At 44.6% G+C, this 23,810-nt stretch overlaps 1 protein-coding gene across 1 annotated transcript in view; it reads left to right on the top strand.

Annotated features, from left to right (window-relative positions):
- The first annotated feature begins 21,311 nt into the window (after positions 1 to 21,311).
- PDZD8 (PDZ domain containing 8) overlaps positions 21,312 to 23,810 on the top strand; it is a 56,155-nt gene continuing 53,656 nt past the window's right edge. Inside the window, 1 exon segment of the mRNA XM_027705636.1 lies at positions 21,312 to 21,395. Within this exon segment, the coding sequence (XP_027561437.1) occupies positions 21,327 to 21,395 (69 nt within the window). The 5' untranslated portion in view covers positions 21,312 to 21,326.

Raw genomic sequence — 23,810 nt, forward strand, 5'->3', positions numbered from 1 at the left:
CCAGGATGGCACTGCTGGAAAGCTGCCCTGTGCTCCCATCAGAGCCTGTGAGGGACAGTGTCTGTCAGGAGGAGGCTCAAGGTCCCCCAGCAAAAGGGAAGTGTGTCACCTCTGGAAACAGTGCTGCCTTCTCACGCAGCACAAGCTGGAACCCCTTTCTTTAGAGCTTCTCAAGGACCAGAACACCCCCTGTTTGTGCAGACTGGTCCTATACTGCCTGACTGTCCCCCAGCCACCAAGCCATCACTCTCAGCACACTCCTGGTGTTGACAGGGTGCATTTTGATTTCTCAGGCTCCTCTGTGTATTCCCCCCAACATTCACCTCATGAGTGTGCCACGTGTCCCACTGCCTCTCCCTGGATCAGAGACCTGGGTGCTGCTGGTCAGCCCCAGGGCCAGAGATCACTTCCCACTGGGATGCCAGGCCAAGGGCAGCACTTGGAGGGGCAGCTGTTGTAGCTGTGTCTCCATCAGAAGGGCAGAGTTGCCTCTGCAGAGGGGCTCCTGGGGCAGGTTGGGGTGTGATGTTTGGTGCACAGCATCTTCTCTGCTGATAACACTGGACACGCTGCAGATGTGCAGGCACGGGCTGCACACTTATCTCAGTAAAAATTCAGGTTTTATATAAAACTGCATGGCTTCAAAACACTCATTACTTGAGTAATAAAGGACACTTAGCTAAAGTACTTAGATTTTTTTGGTCTACACTTTTGCATATACAGAGTGCCCAAAGCAGAGCAGGGCACAGTTGCAGCTCTGAAGCCCCAGAGAGCAGCTGGCCACGCTCAGCTGCACTGGGCTGGGTGCTCTTTGGGTGCCACTTCTGTGCCAGGGCTCCCAGGCACGTGGAAGTCCCACAGCAGCAGTCCTGGCTGATGCAGATACGGAGACTTCTAAATTACACACGGCAAGCGACTGCAAACTGTCATTTCAACTGAACCTGATGCTGGAAAAGGCTTACTATTCTTGGATCTGCCACAAAAACATTTCAAGTTGTTACAACGCCTCTCTCTGCAGAGAGGCAGAAGGCTCCAGCATTTCAGCTGTGCCAGTGCAAACAGTTTCCTCATCACCTTCACTCAAGTGTCTCCTAATGATGCCCTGGCCCCTGTTTACACCCATTACACACGTGCTGTCACACACTCCAAAAAATCGACATTTTATGCATATGTAAATATACCCACTTTGCATTCCTGCATGTAACACAAGGATCACTTTCCTGAGTCCACAAGGGCTGGAGCTCTGCTGGTGCACATGCATGTCTTCTGCATACCCAGGAACTGTATCAACAAGGGGGGTGTGCCAAGGCTTTTCGGGAAGGCATCTGACAAGCCAAGAATTGCTCTGTATCCCATAAAGTGCTGCTATAGGCACTAGAGCTGCATGTGGTGTCCCTCCCAGGGCCAGCAGCAGGAGCAGGCAGGGTGACCTGGGTGACACCCCAGCAGTGCTCCTGCACACCCAGAGCTTTAAGGAAGATCCCCAGGGTGTCCCTCAGTATGCTGCTGGTAGGATTTGCCAATAACATAATTTAATCTATGTTTAAACTGCTTCTGTGGGCTTAGAAAATGTTAAATCATACATATTTGTAAGAACTCTGGTTGCCTGCTGTGCATTTCTTGTAAGGTTTTTCCTTAGTACCAAGAAGGCAAATTTCTCATCTATCAGTTCCAAATTACTAAAACCATGAAGCTGAGAATACTACAATTATCAAATCTCAGAAATGATAAATGGAGGGCCTATTTAGAATGTTTTGCTATGTGGTCTCCTGCTGTGCTGAATCCAGTGTCCCTGCTCTTCAAGATTTAAATCCTTTGTTCTGCACTGATGGAAATAGTTTAATACAATTTCCCATGTCCCACCAGAGCAGTTCATTGTGGTTGTTACACTATTCAATCTTTCCTCTGAACTTGAAATGTCCCTAATTCTAGATCTGCTTGTTGTCTCACTGCATCTGTAAATTTGTAAGTTCATAGTTTTCTTCACCTTTCTTAACAGTCAACTCCTTCCTTCCTCATAATTTGTGATATCCAGAGCAAATAAAGAGGAAATAAAGACACAGGTCTACTGAACAGGTCCCTCTGAAATCTTTCTGTACATCAGTTAATTTAAATTCTTTATAAAAAATGGAGAAACATGACCAAAAAAGTGAAATAATTGTTAAGTATACTACAGGGAAGCTTGGCACGTTTTTCAATCTTGTACATTTTCCAACCTTATTTTAGTCCATCACTTAACATCCACTGCTGGAGAGCACAGTCTGTCTCTGAGCAGAGCTCTGCAGACACACTGGGATTACAGGCTGCACTCTGATTCTCAGCATGGCAGAGAAGTACAGCATGAGGCCAATTACTTGGGGTGGATGACTCTGGGTTTCTATCACTGTATCTGAGGTCACAGTCTGACTCCCTGTGAGTAACTGAGGTCACGTGTGTTCCTCTCTGACTTCCCCTCTGTGGTGCCCACGCCTGGTGCTGGAGGGGGAGCAGCTGAACCCTCCCAGCTGACTGAGTCAGGAGCATTTTTTCTGGATGAATACATGAGAGTTTATATGAGAGTAAGTAATTGCTCTTCATACGTGCCTGGGATATTATTTCATTAACCAAACTGCTCCCTGTTCATGCAGAAGCCCCGAAGATCAAGCAGCTGCTGGTGCCAAATTAAGTTTTCCTTGGGGTTAGAGCACAAAGCCAAAACTCTTGGGCCCTTTTTCATTAACTTCCTTAATTTGTGACTTTAGACAAACTCCCTGGGATCTCTGTGCATCAGTTACTCATCTATAAAGTGGAATGAAAGCTTACTTTATGAGGGAAAAGAGATGTGAAAGTTAAGCATGAGGGGCCTGATTCTGCCCTCTTACTCATACTGAAACAGTCCCTGGCTCTGTGCTCCCGAACTTTTGGGCTCCATGACATCCCCAAGGAAAGCTGGACCAAGTGTAAGTTAGTGTGTTTACCCCAGCTCTCCAGGTCCATAAAACACTCTGCTATTCTCTGGTGAAAGCTGTCCTACAAATACAAAGTGTTCTTGTGACTGGGGTTTGCTCTTTGTTTGGGTACAGATTCAACATCTCCCTTCCTCGACTTACGAGACAGGTTGTTATTACAACACTCTCTCCTGCCTCCTAACACCTACTTAAACAGAAATCACTTCTCACTGGCCTCACATTCAGGGCACAGAAATCTATTCAAACTTTCCTTTTGACAGAAAGGAAATCATTAAAATCAACCTCAATCCCGGGGAGCTGCTGTCCTGTTCCACCACCCAGGTAAAGCCTTCAGCATGTCTTTGACTTTGCTTTGCTAGGGAAGGACCTCAGCTTTTGAGACTGCAGAGACTTTTATGAAGCCATGAGAAGCTTGGGAGAGCAAAGGCACGGGGACAGAGAAGTCATCCTCTCCAAAGGGGAGTTTTAATGTGCCTGAAGAAGGGATTTAAGACTTCAAATCGAGGATTTAGCATCATGTAAGTGACACCCTTTAGCATAAAATCACTGTCTGGGGGGCAAGCAGAGCATTATCAGATATGCTTCTATAATCAAATTTGAGAGTATCTTATATCCATTCCATGCATGCATAAGTGGCTGTGTAACCTATAAGGCACTAGAGGTCTGTTTTGCCAAGATTTCTCCCTATAGCAGCAACTTTCCCTTCCTATGTGTAATGTTTAAGCTGTAGCCATTCAGGTTAGTAAAAACTGTTATTTTCAAAGTCCCCCAGCTGTAATGGTGGCAGGTGGCATTAGCACCAGCGTGGGGTCACAGAGAATGGCACTGAGCCCAGGAGCCACTCCTCAACACCCCCAGCACACACACACACCTTGGACACCCCTCACCTGGCCTTGCACAAGCCCAGAGAGCAGAGCCACCAAACCCAGATGTGTTCCAGAGGTCTGGGGGTGCACACACTAAAGAGAATATTTAGGGTACCACAAATATTTAAGTATGGTCTCTGCAAGTGGGAGGAGAAAGTGCTCTCTCCAAAAGCTTTTGGCCCCAGGGTTTCCCTATCTTGCCAGGCTCCATGCATCCCCCTGGAGCTGTGGATTTGGTGGGAAGGCCTCGGATAATCATCTGACATCTTTCATAATGCTCATAAAAACAGCTAGTGAGAGTTCCTTACACCCCATCATGTGAAGGTGAATTTCTCCAGGGCAAAGCAACACTTGCAGGAGTGGAGGGAGAAGGATGCAGCTGGTGCTGAGGCACTCAGGGATCACCTGCCAGGCATGGAATGGGGAAAGGAGGACCCTGCCAGTGTGTCCCAGAAAGCTCTGGCCAGCTCCTTCCCTCTTTGCTTTCTTGTTAGGAAAATTCAACTTTTCTAGGCTAATACATGGTGTGGTTGTGACATGAAGCTGATGAAAACACAGAAATGTCATAGGAGACTCCCTTCTAAAGGGAACAGAAGGCCCAGTACACCAAATGGACTCACTTCTTAGAGGAGTCTGCTGCCTTCCTGGGGTCTGGGTTAAAGATGTGAAGAGAAGGTTTTCTGCCCTGGTAGGGGCCTTGGATTACCACCCATTACTGATTTTTCAGGTAGGAAGTGATGAAGTTGCAACAAGAAGTCCAAGGACAGCAAAGAGAGGCTTCAGGGCCTGGAGACAACTGGTCAAGGGATGAGGAGCACAAGTGGTGTTCTCCTCTATCCTAAAGCTGCAGGGAAAGATGAGGTAAGAAACAGGAAGAGCCAGCAGATCAATCCCTGGCTCCAAGCCTGGTGTCACAGGCAGAATTTTGGGGTCTTTGATCATGGGGCAGTTCACATGACACCGAGCTGGCAACAGATGGGGTACACCTGTGTCAGGGTGGGAAAAGGGTCTGTGCACAGGGGCTAACAGGGCTCCCTGACACAGCTCTGAAGGGGATTTGAAGGGGGGAAGGATATAACCAGCCCAAGTTTGAGGGATGGTGTGCTGCTGAGGACCTTTGGTCTGCTGTCCCAGGGGAGCAGGGGATGGAGATCCCTGCAGCAGCACAGACCAGGGGTACTGGTGTGTTAGAGACCATGGAAGCACCTGAGAATGGTCACGTAGGAATTAGGGCTTCTCCTGAAAAACAAAGGCATCCAGGGTGGCTGGGCATTCCTCAAGAAGGAAATCTTCAAGGCCCAGGAGCAGGTTGTTCCCATGGGCTGGGAGATAAGCTGGAAGCATTGGAAGAGGCTGCCCAGGGAAGTGGTTGAGCCATCAGCCCTGCAGGTACCTAAAAGGCACCCGGGTGTGGTGCTTGGGGACAGGGGTTAGTGCTGGCCTTGGCAGGGCTGGGTTAGTGTTTGAACACAGTGATCTCAGAGGTCTTTTCCAACCTAAGCAATTCTACAGTTCTCTGATTCTAAGAGATGATTTAGAGTTGATATTCATTCTCCTGGTTTGGACTAGTAAATGGCTCTCCTGGGATAAGCTGCTTTACAGAATGGTCACCTTTTCCTCAGGCTTGAGAGAGAGCTAAACTGAGCCTCTGCAACATGGAAATGATCCTGTCCCAAAGTTTACATTTTCAGCTGAAAACAAGGAATCAGGTTCTCTCCCTGGGGCTGAGCAGATTGGTCTCTGCCAGTAATTGCACTGAAACCAGTGGCACTGCAATGGAGTTAAAAGAGGTCCTGGCATGGTATAAAGGTCACTAGTTTGGATTCCAAATATCCATTCACCTTGTTTACTTATGTATCAAAAAGCTTTTATCCCTACAGGAATTGTGCTCTGTTGGGACTTAGATGCCATGACTGAGCTTTGCTGCCTGCTTGGCTCTCCCAGCATACATTAAGAAATCCAGGGTCAGAAAGGATGGAGCAAATTTGTCAAAAAAAAGGCATTTTGTTTCTTCTGGTTGTGTTTCTTGGTGTTTTTTGGTTTTGGGGTGGGGTTTTTTTGGCTTTTCTTCCTCCCTGCAGCCAAATTCCCAGTCACACTGGCAAAGTGAGCATATTTCACTGGATTTTCCACTAGCTTTTCATTTGCTTTTCCACCAGCAGATGAAGAAGGCGGATCCCATGTGCCTGGTCTTTTTCTGAACACAGTCAGCTGACTCAGTGAAGTGCTCTGCACACCCTCCCTGCTGTTACCTCTCTGCCATTTGAAGTGCTGTGCACACCCTCTCTGCTCTTACATCTCTGCCATTTCCCCTGACATTAACACAGCTCTGCACACAATGCCATTTCCCCATGCCATTATTGTGGCTCTGCCTGCAAGGAAACAGGGGGCAAGGAGGAGCTGTGCAGAAGAGCTCCTTGGTTTATCCTTTAGCTCTCACTGAAACGGGTTGGGAATTTCAGGGAGGGAATTTTTAGGCTGGCAAAACACCAGCCTGGTTAAACCCAAAGGAACCTCCCAGCAGAACTGTGAGGAGTTTCCCAGGTTTCCAGTGAGCTCAGGGGGCTGGCAGCTGCTGCAGCCCTGGTGATGGGGAGAGCCCAGCTCAGCCCCTTCCATCCAGGGCTCCAGGAGATGATGGGTGTTGGCCACCACTGCCTTTAGAAGGTTATGTCACTGCAAGGAATTCCACAGGCTGATGTAATTCCCTCTGGCCCGAGCTCCTGGGCTGGGTGAGGAGGCTGTAAGGCCCTGCTCTGCTCCTCGAGAGCCTGTGAGGAGCTGGGGAACCCCAGAGCTCACAGGTCTGTGCTTTTGCAAATGCCTGAACCCCCCTGAACAGCACCCAACCACAGACTGCTTCACAAGGGGAAGGTACTCACTCCAAAAATACAGTCAGACACTTCCAGGTGGTAAGGAAGAGCTCAAAGGCAGTAATTTTGGGTTGGCTGTATCAACTTCATTCCACCTTGGGTACAAGATCTTCATCCCTCTAGCTGTCTGGTCCTGTCCTCTCTCCTCCCGGGCTGTCACCCAGCCTTCAAATGTCTTGGGGACCCTTGCCTGCCTGAAGGGGATAAATCTTGGAAGAGTCCAATTATTAATCCCTAGAAGTCTCTACTGAGTATATATGATTTCTCTTTCAATTTTCTTTCTCAGAAATAGATTAATAGTTTTATTCCCTTGTTTTTCAGCTTGAGGCAGAAAATCTAACAGAAATTCTCAGCTTGACTGATGAAAATTTAGTGAAGCTGTACTGAATGGCAAACAGGACCCTCTCCTGGGAAGTGATGAGCAACCTTGGCCTGAGGTGGGACTCAGGCAGTGCAGGGTGGGCTCCCAGAGTGTTTAGCAGAGCCCTCCACCAGTGTTGTCAGACCCTCCAGAGCACTGCATTGAGTGTATAAATGTACATGATCTGCCCTGAGGGCTCAGGGAAGCAAGGCTGATTCCTGGTTTCATGATGTTTTTGATGTGATTGTTTTGGAACCTCCTTAACTTGCCCTTCATTGCCATAAAACTCTATTTTCTCATCCAAATCTTGATGCCATCCTCTCTCTTCCCTCCCTAGTGCCCCATTTCATCTGTTCCTGTCAGACTGCCTCTCCTCTTGTCTGTGGGGATGCCAGAAGAGCAGAGCAAAGATATCACAGAAATGAATGTTTTGTGCTCTCGTTTTCTGCTGCCTCCTTCAGTGGAAGGCTCCAGAAACAGGCACCCCTCTCACCTGGGGTCTGGGCCAGTGCCACACAGTGGGGTGGATCCAGAGAGAACTTGTCTTTAGTGACCTGGCAGCTGCTTTTTCTCTACTGGCTTTTAAAATTTATAATTCATGGGATCAGTCTTTTGTCCCCAAGAACTGTGTCCCCAGAAAAGGCAGTGGAAGAGGGTGGTAATGAGTTGGCACTTGGGAAAGCTGGAGCAGGGTCCCAGCACCCAAACCTGCCTTCTGGCATCCTCCAGCTCTTGAACCCGGGGCATGGGGGTGCTGCTGCTCCACGGCCTCATCACTCCCAAAGCTACACTCTCTTCCCCTGGATGCCGAGATCTCCTCCCTGATCAGAAGTTGCAATGCAAGGAAACAGTCTCTGCTGTGCTCCTTCAGTCACAGACACGGAGACGGGCGTGCTGTGCTGACCTGCAGAAAGGATCTGTCAAGTTCTTATAAACAAGAATAAGAAGTAAAATAATGTTTCATTTTCTCCAATTTGGGAGAGTATTTGTTTTGCTCTCAGAAAAATCTGCAGGTGCTCTGGAGCGGGTCGGTGGTGACATCCAGTGGCCGCGGACTGAGACAGCCACAGAACTCCGGGTTGGAGCAGCTCCATTTACTGATGCTTACACGTGTCCTGGAAGTGTTGTGTGTGCAAAACAACAACCCGGGTATAGATTTATAAGTATCACTGTTCAGGGAAGGAAGGAAGGAAAACACCGTATCCACCCAGACCACCTTTCCAGGGCTGGTGCAACACCTCCTGGTCCTGGGAGCTGCCCCCCTGCTCTGACCCCCCAGTGCTCCCTCCCATCCTTTGGAAGGAGCTGGGTTCACTCAGGAGGGTGTTTTGGAGTGAGTTAAAGGTAAAGGTCTCATGGATGGACCCGGGGTGCCCATGCACATTGGCAGGTTGTTCAAACAATTTTTTCAAGGGGCTTTTTTATCTCCCTGGCTTCTTACACACTTTCTGGCAATGCTGTCTGAACAAAGGGGCTACCTGAGCTTTGCAGATGTCATGGATTTTATATGATGAGTGAGGGATCTTCTATTCATGCTTTTTTTTTAAAGGGAAATATGTATGAAATACACTTTCCTAGTGCAGGCACCTATTAAAACTTTCATAGCAGTATTTCTGGAGATTTAGAAATGGCCACTAGATCGAGGTAGTCCAAGTCCAACTTGGCAATTCTACATCATGAGGGATTTTTTTCTACATCATGATTGTTTTTTTTCCTGTCCTGTTGTCATGATCCCACTCACAGTGAGTTAAAGATGGCAAAGGGTGTATTTCAAGCATCCAAATGACTCCTGACCTTGAACAACCAGACTCGGGCACTGCCTTGGGCTGCAGCCACTCTTCCCTTCTTGCTGAGCCAGAGTTGCAGAGTGGCTCCTCATGGGGAATATGAACCAGGCCACCAAGGAGTGCATCAGCTTGTTTGCATGATTTGGGGAACTGGGAGAAAACCTCAATTCTTTCTTGGTGTGTTAGAAAAATCCTGACCAGCTCAGTGTGAGGCAGACATGGAATATTATTTACTGACTAACTGCCAGTAAAAAATGTGTGAGCTGTGGCTCCATAAAGGGAACCCTCAGTAAAACACTGTTCCTCACTTGATCTCCCTTGCAATTTAAGAAGTTAAATTTACACCTTCTCTGGCAGCCCTGTGCCTCTTGCTCAGCTCTAATCTGAAGCAACTGCTGTGGTTCAGCTCAGGGTTGGGAGGGATAATCAAGTTACTGCTGGTTGCAGAGTTGCTGTGTTTGTGTCCAGGCTGGGGGTTCCACCACATGCACACTTCTAGACTCCCACAAACGCAGCAAAAGTGCATTATCTTAAATCTTCTTTTGCTGACATTTAAATGAACACATTTTTCCTCAAATACGAGACAGGCCAAGAACATCTGGCTCCACTGATGCTCGGTTAGTAACTCATTACACTGCAGGAGCTCACTCATTTTTGAGCCCTGGGCTTTGCTAATGTTCTGGCCTGGTTTATGGCTCTGGTGGACCTGATTTGCACTTGAGCCAGGGTATTATATTTAGGCACTTGAGCAACAAATTTTGCACAGAGATCCAAACCTTTAATTCTCAGTTATGGCAAGCACTGGAGTTAGTCCCCTGCTCATTTCTCATTGTTTATGTTTAGAATATAGTTGCTTCAAGGAATGACAAAATGTACAGAGTCTAAAAACATATGCATTGAAACTAAAAAGCAGAGGCACATAGGCCAGCTTTTCAGATCCTGCTGATGCCTTCTCTGGGACAGCAGCCTGATGAAACATCCTGCTTGTCTGTCCAGGATCATGGCACTGACATTTCTGTGCCATCACTGTCTGTCATTGCCAGGGTGACTGTCATTTCTCTCCTTCCTCCACTGCTTGTAATGCTCGTTTACCTACTTGGTAATGCTCAGTCCTCTTTTGGGATCAGAAGATGCTAAGGCTCCAAACAGGACACAGAGGGCAGCAGGCTCCCATTTTAACAGTAGAGTTCCAAGCAGATACAGCTGTTTATGCCTCACTAGCACTTCCAATCACAGAGTAAATCATTCATGTTAACTTCCAACAGAGATGGGCATCTTCAGAAAAACTGCATTCTGCTCCTTTGAGAAAATTTTGGGATGACTTCCTAAATCATACCCAGGAGAGAGTGAGCAGATTACCACTACCAGATATCAGAATCACATCTAAGAAAAATATCGGGCTGCCAGGGAGGAGTTAAAAATGGAAAGCTTTATGTCACTGGTGCCAAGTTGGGTGACAGAGCAGGCTGGTTGGAAAGAAGGATGGAGGGAGTAAGTGACAATATCAGTCTCTAGCAGAGTTTTTATGAGGCAGTGTAAGTCTAGCAGGAGTTAACAGAAAGTAATAGGATTAAATTTGGCTGAATTCAGAGCAAAAAGTGATATTTGCTTTCTCAGAGGTTTGAGATTTGGAGGTTTGGCAGCTCAGGAAGAAATGAAACCTTAAAAGGGGTGGTTGGAGTATTTTTTACCACTATTATTAGTAGCAGTATTTCAAAAAATCCCTGGCAAGGATACAGTTTTTGGGTGACCCACCTGCAGAGCAGGTAATGTGTGTGGGGGGGTGGCTGAGAAGGAAAACAGCTGTGGGCTGGTCCCACAGGGCTGCACTGCCTTGGAGTGTCCTGTGTTCCTGCCTGGGTGCCTTGGTGTTCCTCCAAGACTTGAGATCAGCAGCACTACCCTGGGGAAGGATTCCCAACAGCTCCCTGCTGCTGGAGACAGAGAGCAGTGGGTTCAGTCCTCCCTCTGTGTGGAAGAGGGAACAGTTTCTGGTAGCAAGAAATAAAGGTGGAATCCCTTGAGCTTCCTGGAAAGTAAGTTTTGTTGGAGAAAAACAGAGTTTTATTTCTTTTCTGACAACTTCCCTCAGCCCATGCAAAGGGACCAACCCAGTGAGGACAAATGACAAATACAGAACTCTATTAGCTAAAAAAATATTGTGCATCTGTCCAGAAAAGCCTTGGCTATTGAGCCAGCAGATTATTGCCCTGGTGGTGGTGGCACCACAGCAAGTGGATCCCCCAAGGGGAGTGGACTTAATGACTGGATTCAATGTTGGGTTTAAGTGGACTTTTCCCAGGCTCTTCTGAACACAGACAACTGTAATGTTTGCTGGCTGTCTCTTATTTCCTCTCAGCTGTTTTCTTAGGACCTCTGTCACAGGAAGGAGTTAATTGTAGATTATCTACAGGTGAGGGAACTCAACTGCATGGTGGGAAATGTACTTGAGGTCTTCAAAAATTGTTAAGAAAGGAAGGTTGTGCTCCTGGTGAAGGCAGCAGTTGCATCATTAGCCTTAGATGGAAAAAAAAAGCTATCAATGCTGCATATTTTTATGCATGAGGTCAAGCCTCCTTGTGCTGATTTTAGCTCAGTGAGGGCTCAGTCTGGGGGCAAAAAGGGGAAGGAACTGAAAATCTGCATTTCAGTGATTGCTTGAGTACATCTACAGCACTGCAGAGCTCTCCTCTCACCAACAGTGAGTAGAACTGACAAGGTATGATGGCTCATTATTGCCTGCTAAGGAAGGCACTGCACTGGGGTTTTCCAGTAATCCTCTGCTGCTAGATTTAATATCACATTCCAGGAAGCCTGACTACACAAACCTTGGCAAGATCTAATGATCTCACATTCCTCACTGTCCTGGTTCACACACTGATGTGCAGGTGCTGATCTGGTTTGGGGAAAGGATGGGCTGGCTTTGCATCTTTTGCTATTCAAAAAGAACAAAGTTTTAGAGCCCCATGTCCCAGAAGTCCTGTGAACACGAAGCTCTGGACTGTATTTTGTCTCTTCAAGCCAAGACTGTCTCCAGAAGCTGCTGTTCAAGGGATAATGTATTTTTATTGTGCTGGTTAGTCAGTAAGGCTTTTAATGCCCCAGGAAACGTGAGGGATGCAGCCATAAGTCTCTGTGTGGCTAACTCCTGAAGCATTTAAGTAATGTCCTGGAATAATATATTCCACACTTAGCAAAAAACTCCAACTCAAACTAACAAAAAAAAAATCAAAAAAACTTAAAAAAGAAAGTCAAAACCCACTAGTATCTGTAATATGATAAGACAGAAGGTTCCCTCCTTTATTTCCCACATGAAAATCTATTTCATTTGATTATGACCATTCTCTCTGTGCTTTTTGTTCCCCTTGGCTGTGTTAGTCTGCAGTACCTGTTCAGCAGTAGCCTGTTTGGATCTGTTTTGTCCAGCAAAATCTTGTAAGATACTCACTGGCATCTTTATTGCATTTCCAAATAGTTTGTTTTTCAAGTTCTCCACTGTTAGTTCATCACAGCACACAAGAACATGTGCACTGCTGCCAGACCCACGCAGGACTTTCCCCAGATGAGCTAAATCAGAAAACAAGCATCAGCTGAAGCAGAACAAACCAAGGTAACAGCAGAAAAGGCACTGGTAGTTTTGTTCCCAGATAAAAATAAGGAAAAAGAAATGCATGTGATTCATTGAGCATGAAATCCTCAGATGCAAAGGATCAGACATTGCAAATTCTCACCACTCTCGTGAGTTCTGGACTAGAGAAGCACTCAGGGCATCAGTGGCACTGCTCAGACCAGGAACAATTGCAGGCAGTGGGTTATGGGAAAGAGATGTGTTTGCATTAAGAGAAGTATTCCCAGAAAAGCTGTGAACCAGAACTCTTCATGGCTACCAAGAATCATATTTACATTTTTTACCAAAACCCAGTGCTTCTAATGCTTCTCTGCTAGAAAAGAGTCCTTGCAAATAGGATAATGAGGAAGTGTGGAAGATGAGTCACAAAGCCACAGGGAAAGAAAGTGCATGTGAGCAACCACAGCCCCCTCCTTCACCCTGTGTGGCCTTGAGAGACACAACAGTTTCCTGGGGCCGTGGCCTCCAACAAGAGCTGTATTAGCTATATTAGATCTATTAGATATATTTAGATATTTTAGCTCACTAGTGCAGACAATGGCTCAGCATATTTATTCCAGAGGCCCCAGATGTGCCTACATGATCCAGTTATCTATCCAGCTTGGAATTTTGGTAAGCACATTTATCCTGGTCCTACAGGAGTGACTTCAGGGCTTGAGGAGCTAAGGCCCATCTTGTTATAGGGTTCAGGTGACAACACACCTTTTGAAGATACAAAGCCACTTGGCTGATGTCTGTGGTGAGAATTTGGGCAGCAACCCTGGAACTGCTCTCTACATCTATCCAAATCATTACAATATCCTTGGATGCTGGGATGGGGCAGATTCAAAGCAAAACCACCCTGAAAGCTGGGCACACCAAACCCAGGCACAAAGTAACAGAGAAACAAAATGTTCAGCCAGAATCATGAGCAAGGAGGGAAGACAGGGCTGTGCTGATGAATTCTTACTGAAACCTTTTCCTGTAGATAACACTTGTGTCAAAAAAAAAACCCAAAACAACAGCAAAATGAAATGCAAAATGTAAACTAATCACAGTTACTGCTAACTCTGCTCAAAGGGAAAGATTGATGCTGTGAGAGGAGCAGCAATAACTCGCTTTTAAATCTTCATTGCATCTGTGATCTCCTCCTTTACCTAAATTTGAACCTCTGCTTGCTCTAAATGGCACCTGTCTTATGTCAATGAACAGTTTCCTCCAGTAAATGCATCGTTCCATTAAAAGACATGAAAAAGAAAGTTACTGTGGAAGAGTTGTGCTGATGAGAGTAACTGTGGGAATCAAAGAACGTGGCCTTGTGGAAAAGCAATATTTTCATTGTTCTGAGAGGGTTTCACAGATAACTGGGTGTGTACTCTGCAAATGTCCTTGACGGTGCCCTTGTGGCCGGTGAGGAAACAGTCGAGCTCAAGTTACAGCATCAGATGCGCTGAGCAACTGGTGTGGAGGAAGCACTAATGCCACAAATCTCCTGTGCAAAATCAAGCACAGGCAATTACCCTGGTTATGAACATGGTGCTGGAACAGGCTCAGCCAGCAGCCTGTCCAGCTGCTCTTTGGCACGGACCCCGAACAGATCCTGCAGTTGGTCCCAAATCCTCAGCTGCTGTGCTGTCCCCACCGTGTCAGATCCTGCACTGATTCCATCAGGCACTCCCAGAGCTGCTGCTGCTGCTGCCCTTTCCCTGGAGATGTGGGCAGCTCAGCCAAAGTGCCCTCCACGGGCTCCCTCCCAGCTTTCCCAGTAAAACAGGGTGAGTGAACAGGGTCTGTAGCCCTGAGGAGGGAACAGTTCCCAGACAATCCTGTTCAGAGCAGAGCTGTAATGAGCTGAAGGAATCTGTGCCCCTTCCTAACAGAAGGGAGAGGAGCCCCCAAACACCCCAGCTCTGCCCACCCAAGACAATTCTGCTGCACAAATGCATCTCTGTGTATCTCTGTTAAAGAGCTCTGGTCTCCCCTGAGGAGCTTTAGCACGGGACAGAGCTCAATCCTTTTACCTCTCTGCTCCTTTCCCCTGTCCTCTTACCTACTCTGTTCTTCACAAGGCCTGTTGTTAAAACCACTCTCGTTTTTTTCCTGCCATCCTTCTTAACGTGAAATTTATACTTGCTTAGCTGTGATTCCCTTCCCCTGCCTTTGCCATCCTTTGTGCCCAAGCTGCTCCAGAGATGGAGCAGGAGTGTGTGACTATTAACAGGAGTACACTCCTGTGCTCCCTCGTTTGTGCTCCCTCCAAAGCAGTTCACTTCTGCATGGTACAAACAGCATTGCCAGACTGGGTTTTAAGCATTTAACCTAATGAAACAAAGATTAGCATCTCAGAAGTCTATTAACAAACTTAGGAGGTTGGTTTTTTACCCAGTATATGTATTTATATATTATTAATGAAATCCAAGACTTGCACTACGTGCCTCTATTCCTTCTGTATCACAGCAGTGCATAAATTATCCCTGTCATTGTTCCTTGCTGGTTGTCTCTTAAGGAGTTGGGGTGAAAAGGAAGAGCTTTCTGTTCCTGTCAGAACTGAAGCCCCAGTACCATGTCAGGCACAGATCTGAGCTCAGGCTGCTTTCTACCTGCTTCACCTGCCTGAATTCTGAATTCTCCTCACAAACTGCTTTGCCTTCTGTAGGACTCAGGAACCGGGGGAAAGCAATGGGATTACCCTGGGATACCAAACTGAAATGCTGGGTACAGGGAGGCCAGGGAACCCCTGCCTGCCTTAACTCATCTTCCTGCTGGAGTCAGCAGGGGATGCAGCTCTGGGGACACTGGTCTGAAGGAGGGGTATGCATGAAAAACTCACACGCTGCTTAATTTCTCTGAAAAATATCAACATCCTTCCTTGCTCCTCCCCCAGGAACAGTCATTTCTGATCCCTGAGACAAACCCAAGTGTTTTCTGTTGTTTGTCCTCTCTCAATGTAGCTCTGCTCCCCCAGCAGCTCCCCCTGCACACCTGCAGCAGTGTTCACAGCAGTTCCAGGAGGTGCCTTCCAGCTTCCTCCTCCTCCTCCTCACCACTTGCCTTCTAGTTCTGCTTCCCTCAGCCCCACTCCCGAGCATGATGAGCCTCCCCTGCCTCTTTTTTTTCTACCATTTTCCATTGCTTCTGTGCTACCAGTTTGGTGGATCTTTGGCCAAAACCTGCTCAAGTTAATTTTCCTTGTTAAATTCCTTCTACTCCCACACCTCTTCCTCCTCCCCCCAAGAGGAGAAGGAGTTCTTACAGGTTCCTTTTTCAGACCAGCTGTGTGTTGATAAATAATTATGAAATATTTAGTGGATATTTACTGACTGCAAAGGAAAGCAAGCCTGCAGTGACCTGCAGAAAAACAAGGCAGGGATCATCCTTTCAAGCCTGAACAAAGGAGTTTTGCTGGATGACTGGGTCACAGCAGCCTCTGCAGTGGAAACACTTAATAGTTGTATTTAAAAAAACATGAATGTAAGACTAAGGTAGAGCATTTAAAAATAATTGTTCTTAATGTTGCTAGAGAGACGTTTATTGGAGCCATTGTATGGGCTGTGCATTGATTGTATTCCATGCAGGGAACATTTCTCCCCCAGACTACCAGAGCTGACAGTGCTCCCACTTGTACGAGCTGGTGTGGAGGAGGAGACAGGCTGTGGAACTAAACAACAGTTAAGAGGAGGTTTACTCAGGTTTTCAACCCTTAAAAACTTGTAGATGTACATTTTCAGCAGTCTGCTCACAGTTTCTTGCCTTTGCAGACACCCCTTGTTTAATACATTCTGCCTTTCCTGAAGCAGAAGGGCTTAGGATCAGTGCTTGGGATCATTGTAATTGGGGTGATAAATGCAGCAATCCTATTACAGAAATAAGGGCTATCACTCATGTGGCTGGCAGTGCACGTCTCTGCAGCTCCCTCACTTAAATCTGAGAAGTTTCAACACGTGGCATTCAAACAAAAACTGTATTGACTCCATTACAGATTTTTTTTGTCTTTAAGCTGAGCTGATTAGGTCACAGTACCAAAGGCAGAAAATGTATTGCTGGTGCTCATGTAGTTACATGGGCTGCTTTCTTAAAAAGCTTTTGAGAAACGTTGCTGATCAAAAGTGGTTAAGTCAAAATCTTGGCCAAAAAAATCCAAGTCTTCATTACCATATTCTCAGCTTTACCCCTTCCAATAAAAATAATGTTATTTGGAACTGCAGCCCCCACAGAACTTCAGTTTCACTTTTTAGATGACAATTTTCATCTTCCTGCCTTTTTGCTATTTTCAATATTGATTCAGATTAAATAACCTTGCACAGATGACAAATTTTAGCAGAAATTATTCAGGAGGCCAAGCTTCTTTAGGGCTTATTTTAGAGAAGTTTTAAATTTCATACTGAAAATCTTTGCTTCAGTTTTTCCATTTGTTGGATGTTGAGCTCAATAAGTAAATTCAAATAGAAGTGTATAGGCTGCATTTCAGGCAGTTGTGGTTTTAGTGGAATAACTGAAAAGTTGTAGGCTGGCAGTGGGAGGAAATGCTGATCTGCTGTGGTACTGAGAACAACAAACAGGTTCCTCACTTCTTTCAGCCTGCAGAGAAGAATTCCACCTTCTCACTCAATCCAGTATCCACAGCATCACTGAGTGCCTGGGAAAAAAGAGTGCAAATTGAACAGATACAAAAGTGTAGGAATATCCATGAGTTTTGCCTTCTGGCTTAATGAAGCTACAAGAGTACAGTTTGTCCAAAAATGGTGAAATTGTTCTTCAGTTAGAAGGGATTTCAATTTTCTGTCCTGTCAGTAGATTGGAACTGAACATGAAGAACCCTGATTTAAATTGCATTTCTGCCAGAGATTTCTATCCATTTTTACTGATAATCCAAACTTCAGAACAACCCCCCAACCTACTGATTTTCCTAATTATTTTTCTTACTTATTTTTGTTACTTTCCTTGTCTAGGCAGTTCACTTAGTTCATTCCTCTGTAGTGTTTCATGCACAAAAAAGGTAGAAAGTGTTAAAAAGTTATGGCCTAGACTCAGTGTCAAAGGACAAGACCAGATCTCTGGCCAGAGATACCACAGTTTTACAGCTTGCAAAATGTTTGTGAAACTGCAAATTGCTTCTGCCCTTTCCAATGTCACTTTTTGAGTGTGAAACACGAGGTGGTGTTTTGGGGTGAATTTAAATTTGTCTGGTGTTTGCCTTGCTCTGAAGAGGCTCTGAACAGGAGCAGCACAGACAGTGTAGTATGAAACCAGACTATTAAATCAACTCTAATGGGAGAAAGGCAGGAATTGTAATGTTATGCTTTCTCAAATGAAATGTGTTACTAATGATATTTACAGAGATTTCAATAATAAAGCTATTTATCTTACATAGTTTAACAAAGTAACTTACTTTATTACAAAAATGTAGCCCAAATTGATATTGATATGTATTACACAAACATACATGTGTACATGTATTGCAATATGTAGATATGGGTGCAATGATTACTATTTGTCTTTAAACATAGTTGTCAGGCTGTCTCCTGAAGAAAATCTGCTTGAGTTTGTGCAGAAATATGTTGTAAAGCCATGGGAGTCCATGTGCATGTTTTCATTCCCTGAATATAGAAACATCAACACAGGCAGGGGAAGACTGCTGTGAAAACCTGTTAGTAGGAAGAAACAGAAATGAGAATATGTAAATAAATGTTTCTATTCACCTTTACCAAGCTTCCTGCCAACACAAAAGGTACTTTTCCCCCCAGATTTATTTACATCAAAACGCCTACTTTACCTTCAACTGCTTGGAACAAAATATATTCGTTTAGTTTAAACTGTTGGGTTGAGGGGAGGGAGGGAGGGCTGACCAAACAGGAGGGAAAATGAAAGGATCTCTTTAGGCATTTATGAAAGGTTCAGCTCCACAAATGCATTTAGAATGTTTCCATGGACAGCTTTATGTGCAGCCCCTGCAGGTGCCCAGGAGCACCCCAAGGAGTGCCAGTGACAGTGCCCAGCCACGCCTGTCCCTGCACTCACACCCACCACACCTTCTCCAGAAACGTGTTGACCTGAGCAGTAATTGGCTTTTTTTTCCCTTTCAGTGGCTTGATATCACCACGAAACACAGCAGCAATCAGAGACCCCGAGGTGAGTAATGGAGAAATCCCAGAATCTTCCTTTCCCAAGAGAACTCACAGATCTGACACAAAATTTCGGAGTTATTCCCTCCAGCGTGGAGAGGGTTCCCTCAAATCCCTGCTGTCTCCTTACTCAGCTTTTCTTTCCAGCCTCGAGGGGGGAGCAGCTCCAGGAACCCCAGCCCTGCCCTGGCCTGTCCCTGTCCCGGGGCTGGAGCTGCTGGGATGGGATTAGAGGATTTGCAGGGGGAGCACTGCTGGGAGCGGGACCATGCAGGGAATTACACTTTTAATGAAGGGCAAGCGAGCCACGAAGCCTCACAGGGACCCTCATCTCAAAAACTACATCCATCTCCAAAGTGTGTTTTAACCCTTCAGCCATTGAATCCTCATATAAACTCAAAATTGCTTTTTAATGCAGTTTCCTGAAGCCTCTCCATCAGCCAGAGGCTGCTTGGGACTAATCCAGGAAGTGAGCCAAGTATTTAAAAAAATAATGTGAGGTTGTGGAACATCAAAAACGTATTGACCATAGTGTAATTACACTTGAAATGGATTAGGGGAAGTAGCTAAAACAATCTCCACTCTGAAAAACGTTATTTGGGAGCGTGCAAGAGGGCCTGGGGGAGGCTGCTGGCACTTCTGAGCAGGGATGGTGAATCTGCTTCAGAATATGTGAGGAAAAGGTACTTGAGTGAGCACTAAATGACAAATGTGATAATAACTGTCCCAAATGTATCACTTTCCAAAGCTCCAGCAAGCTGGCATCTACACAAATACCACAAGTCAGTGAAGTAAATGCAGGAAGAAGCAAAATACATGTGACAAGTCTCACTCTGAGAATTACAGTTTCTGGACTTAAGATGTAACAGCAGACAGGGAATAAAGGAAATCTTCAGTTTGACTTGGATACTGGTAATATTAAAAGCCTGAATTTGTTACATTTACAATTAAAATAGCTTTTTAAAAATTTTTATTTAATCTTGGAAAAGTTATCTGAGCGCTACAGTTCCCAAGTGGAGGATCTTGTTTCATGATATAATAAAAGCCAGGGTCTGTGTGAGATAGTAACAAAATCCCTAATTAAGAACCAGGATACTTTAAGCTTGAACATGATGAGCCTCTTGAAGTAAGTATCCAAAGCATCTTTACATCCAAAATGTTAAGCTCTTGATTAAACAAGCAGAACATACTTCAAAAGATAATTAAAGATGAGCTTCAGTGAAAATACTGGATTTGTATTTGGGCCAAACTAAACCTTAGATGCAAACCCTCACTCCCTTTTTTGTTTTAACATGTTCTCATCCAAAAAGGTTGGACTCCAAGCCACTATCACCAACCAGCTCGAGTGCTTCCTTGTTGCAGGTAAGATTGCAAATATGTTGATAAATGAGAGTACCCCTGCTGTCAGACAGATTACACGAGATTTGTCAATTTAGACACAAAGTTAAAAACCTCTTCTTTTTCAGATGTGAGTGCCAATTTGGGGCATCTGCATCTTTGGGCAGCCAGTGGAGTTGTTTTGTTTTTTTTTTCCTCCTGCTACACACAGTGTTCACAATTCCAAAGTAAACCCTGTAGTTTCTCATTATCTCTGAAAACTGAGGGGTAGGCTGTCAGGTAGTGTCCACCAAAAAGCAACATGTAATATGCATTTCTATCTTGAAAAGAGGTCTTGCAGTGAGACATTTCTAGAACAGGAATAAAACCCCCTAAAAACAACTAGAAGTTGGAGGGAGGGGGGAGTGTCGTATTTTTCAGTGGGACAAATGGATGCATTGAACTCAGTGGATGCAGTGATTTATTGCAGCTGGCAATCCTCTGCTGGTTCTCTACAGCACTAATACAGCCTAAATAGGATTGACTCACCCAAACTGTACTTTTTGCCACAAATTCTGAGTGGAGGAACTTAGCTTATACCAGTGAAATGTACCTGAGGGACTTGGAAACAAATACCAAGAGATGGACCCTCCTCTGTGCAAAAATGGGCTCAGAGGGGAGTGAGACAAATTCCTCCAGCTGGAGATGGAGTGAGCTCTTTCTGCCAGCACTGGGGGCAGACTCCTACTGCAAACTGCCCCTTCAGAGGCAGAATTAAAACAAAAAGAAAGTAGGAATTTAGGTGGCAGCAAAGAAAATCTCACATGACCTAAAGTCTCAGTGTTTTTAAAGAGGTTTTCACCAATAAAATGTAGAATCACCTGATAATAAGACAACATTGTGCTTGGCAGAGTTGAGAACTAGAACTGGAAGCAGTCCTGATCACTGTGTTTCTTTTTTTTTAACATATCTTCAGAACTGGAGTGACCAACATGCTCTGTGCAGCATATCCTGGCTGAAATTGTAGATGCCTGAGGACAGACCAAAGAAAAAGACACCCTCCAGCAGTCTGTCACCACAGTGACTTCCAGCAATCTTTGTATTTAATAGCCTCCAATGGATTTTTTTTCTCATGAATTTACCTAATCACTTCCTAAATCCTGTTTCACGCAGCACCATGAGAATGATAATCTAATTTTGGTCTCTAAAAGATGTAATACAAAAACAATAGGAGACCCAGGAAGGAATGAAATAATTTTGCCAATAGATATTACAAAAGAAGGCAACGATTCCAGTCCAGTGATGAAGAAAATGACTAAAACCACTCATTACAAAACAACCCAGCACTTCCTGCTATGAAAAATAATCTATTAAGACTACTTTGCAGTTTTGAAAAAAATAAACCCCACCCCATGTGAAATTGCCTTTCCAAGCCTGTGACATGGATGATTGTTTCTGTGGTGCTGCAATGTGACATTTGAAGTGTGTCTCTTCAACTGGTCCTACTGCCTGGGGTTTCTGAAGCTGCTCCTCAGCCCAGTGATCCTTGGATCAGTCAGGAGTGAGATGAATCAAGACAAATGTTCCAGGAGTGTCACTAGTCTTTGTTAAGAACGGGAGAATTTGCTCAAACACAGCCCTTCTGTGAATTTATGCTACTTGCTCTCTATTATCAATTACAGAACTCCACATATTTTGCAATCTTTGTACACTATCACTGTCACAATCTCCTGCAAAATGTTGAAAATTAATTTTGAAGTTCTACACCTACAGGTTTCTTGCCATCATGTCCTAAATTGATTTGCAAACTAAAAGAGTATTTTCCTTATTTAAGTATATGAAATATATTTATGTTAAATATATTTCACATAAATTCCTTTTAATAAACTATTTCCTAGTACTTTTTGAAAAAATCAATATAAATTTAGGCTTTTTTTTTTTTCACGTGTCTTGTGTTTTATTCAATAATTTCCTGCTATTCAAAGACTAAATAGTTGAGTACATTCTACACCATTTTACAAAGCTCTGCATAACCAGGGAGAAACTGGTGAGACTAAATACACCTTTTTATTTATCTAGACTTTCAGAAAATGCAAATAAGAGCTTCCAAACTGAAGCCAAAGTAAAATATGCTCTTAAAGGCCCTTTTTAGATGGTATTAAGATGAATCTTTTTCTTCTCCTCTACCTGACAAATTCAAATATTTTTCTCTCTTATTTCAATCTGTGTTGTATAATATTTTTGCACAATCATTTTGTATTTATGTTAATGCATCTGCTGCTATTTCCCTCTATTCTCCCATTCTCATGGAAAATGCTAAACCAGGCCTGATTCTTGTTCCTAACGTGCCTTTTGAGATAACACAGCTCCTGTTGAAAATGTTCCTGGGAAAGGAGAGAAGCGATTACTGAGCTGAACATTTCAGGGGCTCTTAAGCTGCCATCAGGGGCACAAAATGTGCCAAATTCCCTATTCTGCTTGTCTAACAGAAGAAAATACTCAATTGAGTCTTCTGCAACACGACTTTTTTTATTCTCCTGCTGTTCCTCCTGACCCAAAAGCAAGGCTGCTATTGCCTTTCTGAATATATTACTCCTTATCTGAAAAGCCATTTAGTTGCAAATGCCCAACCTTCCCATTCTTAGTGTGCCTGTATCAGCCATGGCAAAGGCCCGGAACAGAGCAGTTGCAGTGCTGGACAATGACCTCTGTGCTGTTCTCTAGGAGTGCTCTGTTAAACACCCAGCCATTTCAACTCCCAGTCACAAGACCTATAAAAAATTCATACTCTGAATCTCTGGTTTCAAACCACAGCACTGCATCATTACGAGCTTTTCAATCCTCCCACCCCACACACTTCATGAAGGGGGATGGGGAAGAGAGCTTTTATCTTCCTGGCAATAAAATTGCACATTTCTTCTCTTGTTTGCATTTTTAAGCAGTTCTGGGGGCTGGAAAAAACCCTGCAACCAACAAGGTGAGCATAAATGTCCTTTTATTTTATTAAAATATAATATTCTTTAAGAACCTTTTAGCTAGGTATTTAACTAAACATAAAAACTGGTGTTGAAAACAAGCTTTATTATTTAAGTAACTTTTGTTTCCACTGTGTCTGTCTTTCAGAAATCATAAAACTTCTATTTCAAGAGGGAAAGAAAAGACTACCCCTGACAAAGGGAATGACCTGGAAAAACAGTGTGCAGCTGCCTTAGTACATTCTCCACCAGTATGTTCACCTTTGATCTGGCCCTTAAAACGAATTTGTTGGACTAGAATAACAGGGTTGGTGGGTTTTTTTCCGAGGTACAGTTATATTTTCCAGTAAAAATGTGGTTATTTCATATGACAATTCTGTAAGCCAAATTTGAATATGATGGGCCTTCTGGGTTAATCTTAAAATGTTCAAAAAGACACTTTCTGAAGAGTCTCCACCCAGACTGATGTGTCACCTCCCCGGAAAGTGTTATGAGCAGCCTGAGCAGGGAGGTCCCTCCTCTTCTCTCCTCTCTGATCTCATCGGAGCAGCAGTTTTGTCCTACAAAGAAACGTCTGTCCTTGGCTGTCCTGCCCACAGGCCAGCAGTGATTCACACACAGCACAGGCTGAAACACCAGGATGTTGCGTGCAAAGTTCTCAGCCTTCTTTTCTTCATCTTCCTTTTCTCCCTAGGTTTTTACTTCATGTGTTCAATGACAGCTTTTAAGCATCAGGATGTAGCTGAAGAGGACGGAAACAGATTTATATCTTAGCACCAACGACAGCAGAGCTTGATAAAATGTCATCCATGCAGTTTTTTCAAAATGTGAAAAACGTGTTGAAAGCACCTCTCATCAGTAACAAAGAGGTTACAGGAACGCCCGTAAGGACAGACTTTATCCCTTCACCCTCCCCAGGGTCACTGTACTGAGACCATCACCACCCACCCGCCC

The sequence above is a fragment of the Neopelma chrysocephalum genome, unplaced genomic scaffold (assembly GCF_003984885.1).
Source record: "Neopelma chrysocephalum unplaced genomic scaffold, ASM398488v2 Primary Assembly neopelma1_347, whole genome shotgun sequence".
In the NCBI taxonomy this organism is placed as follows: Eukaryota; Metazoa; Chordata; class Aves; order Passeriformes; family Pipridae; genus Neopelma; species Neopelma chrysocephalum.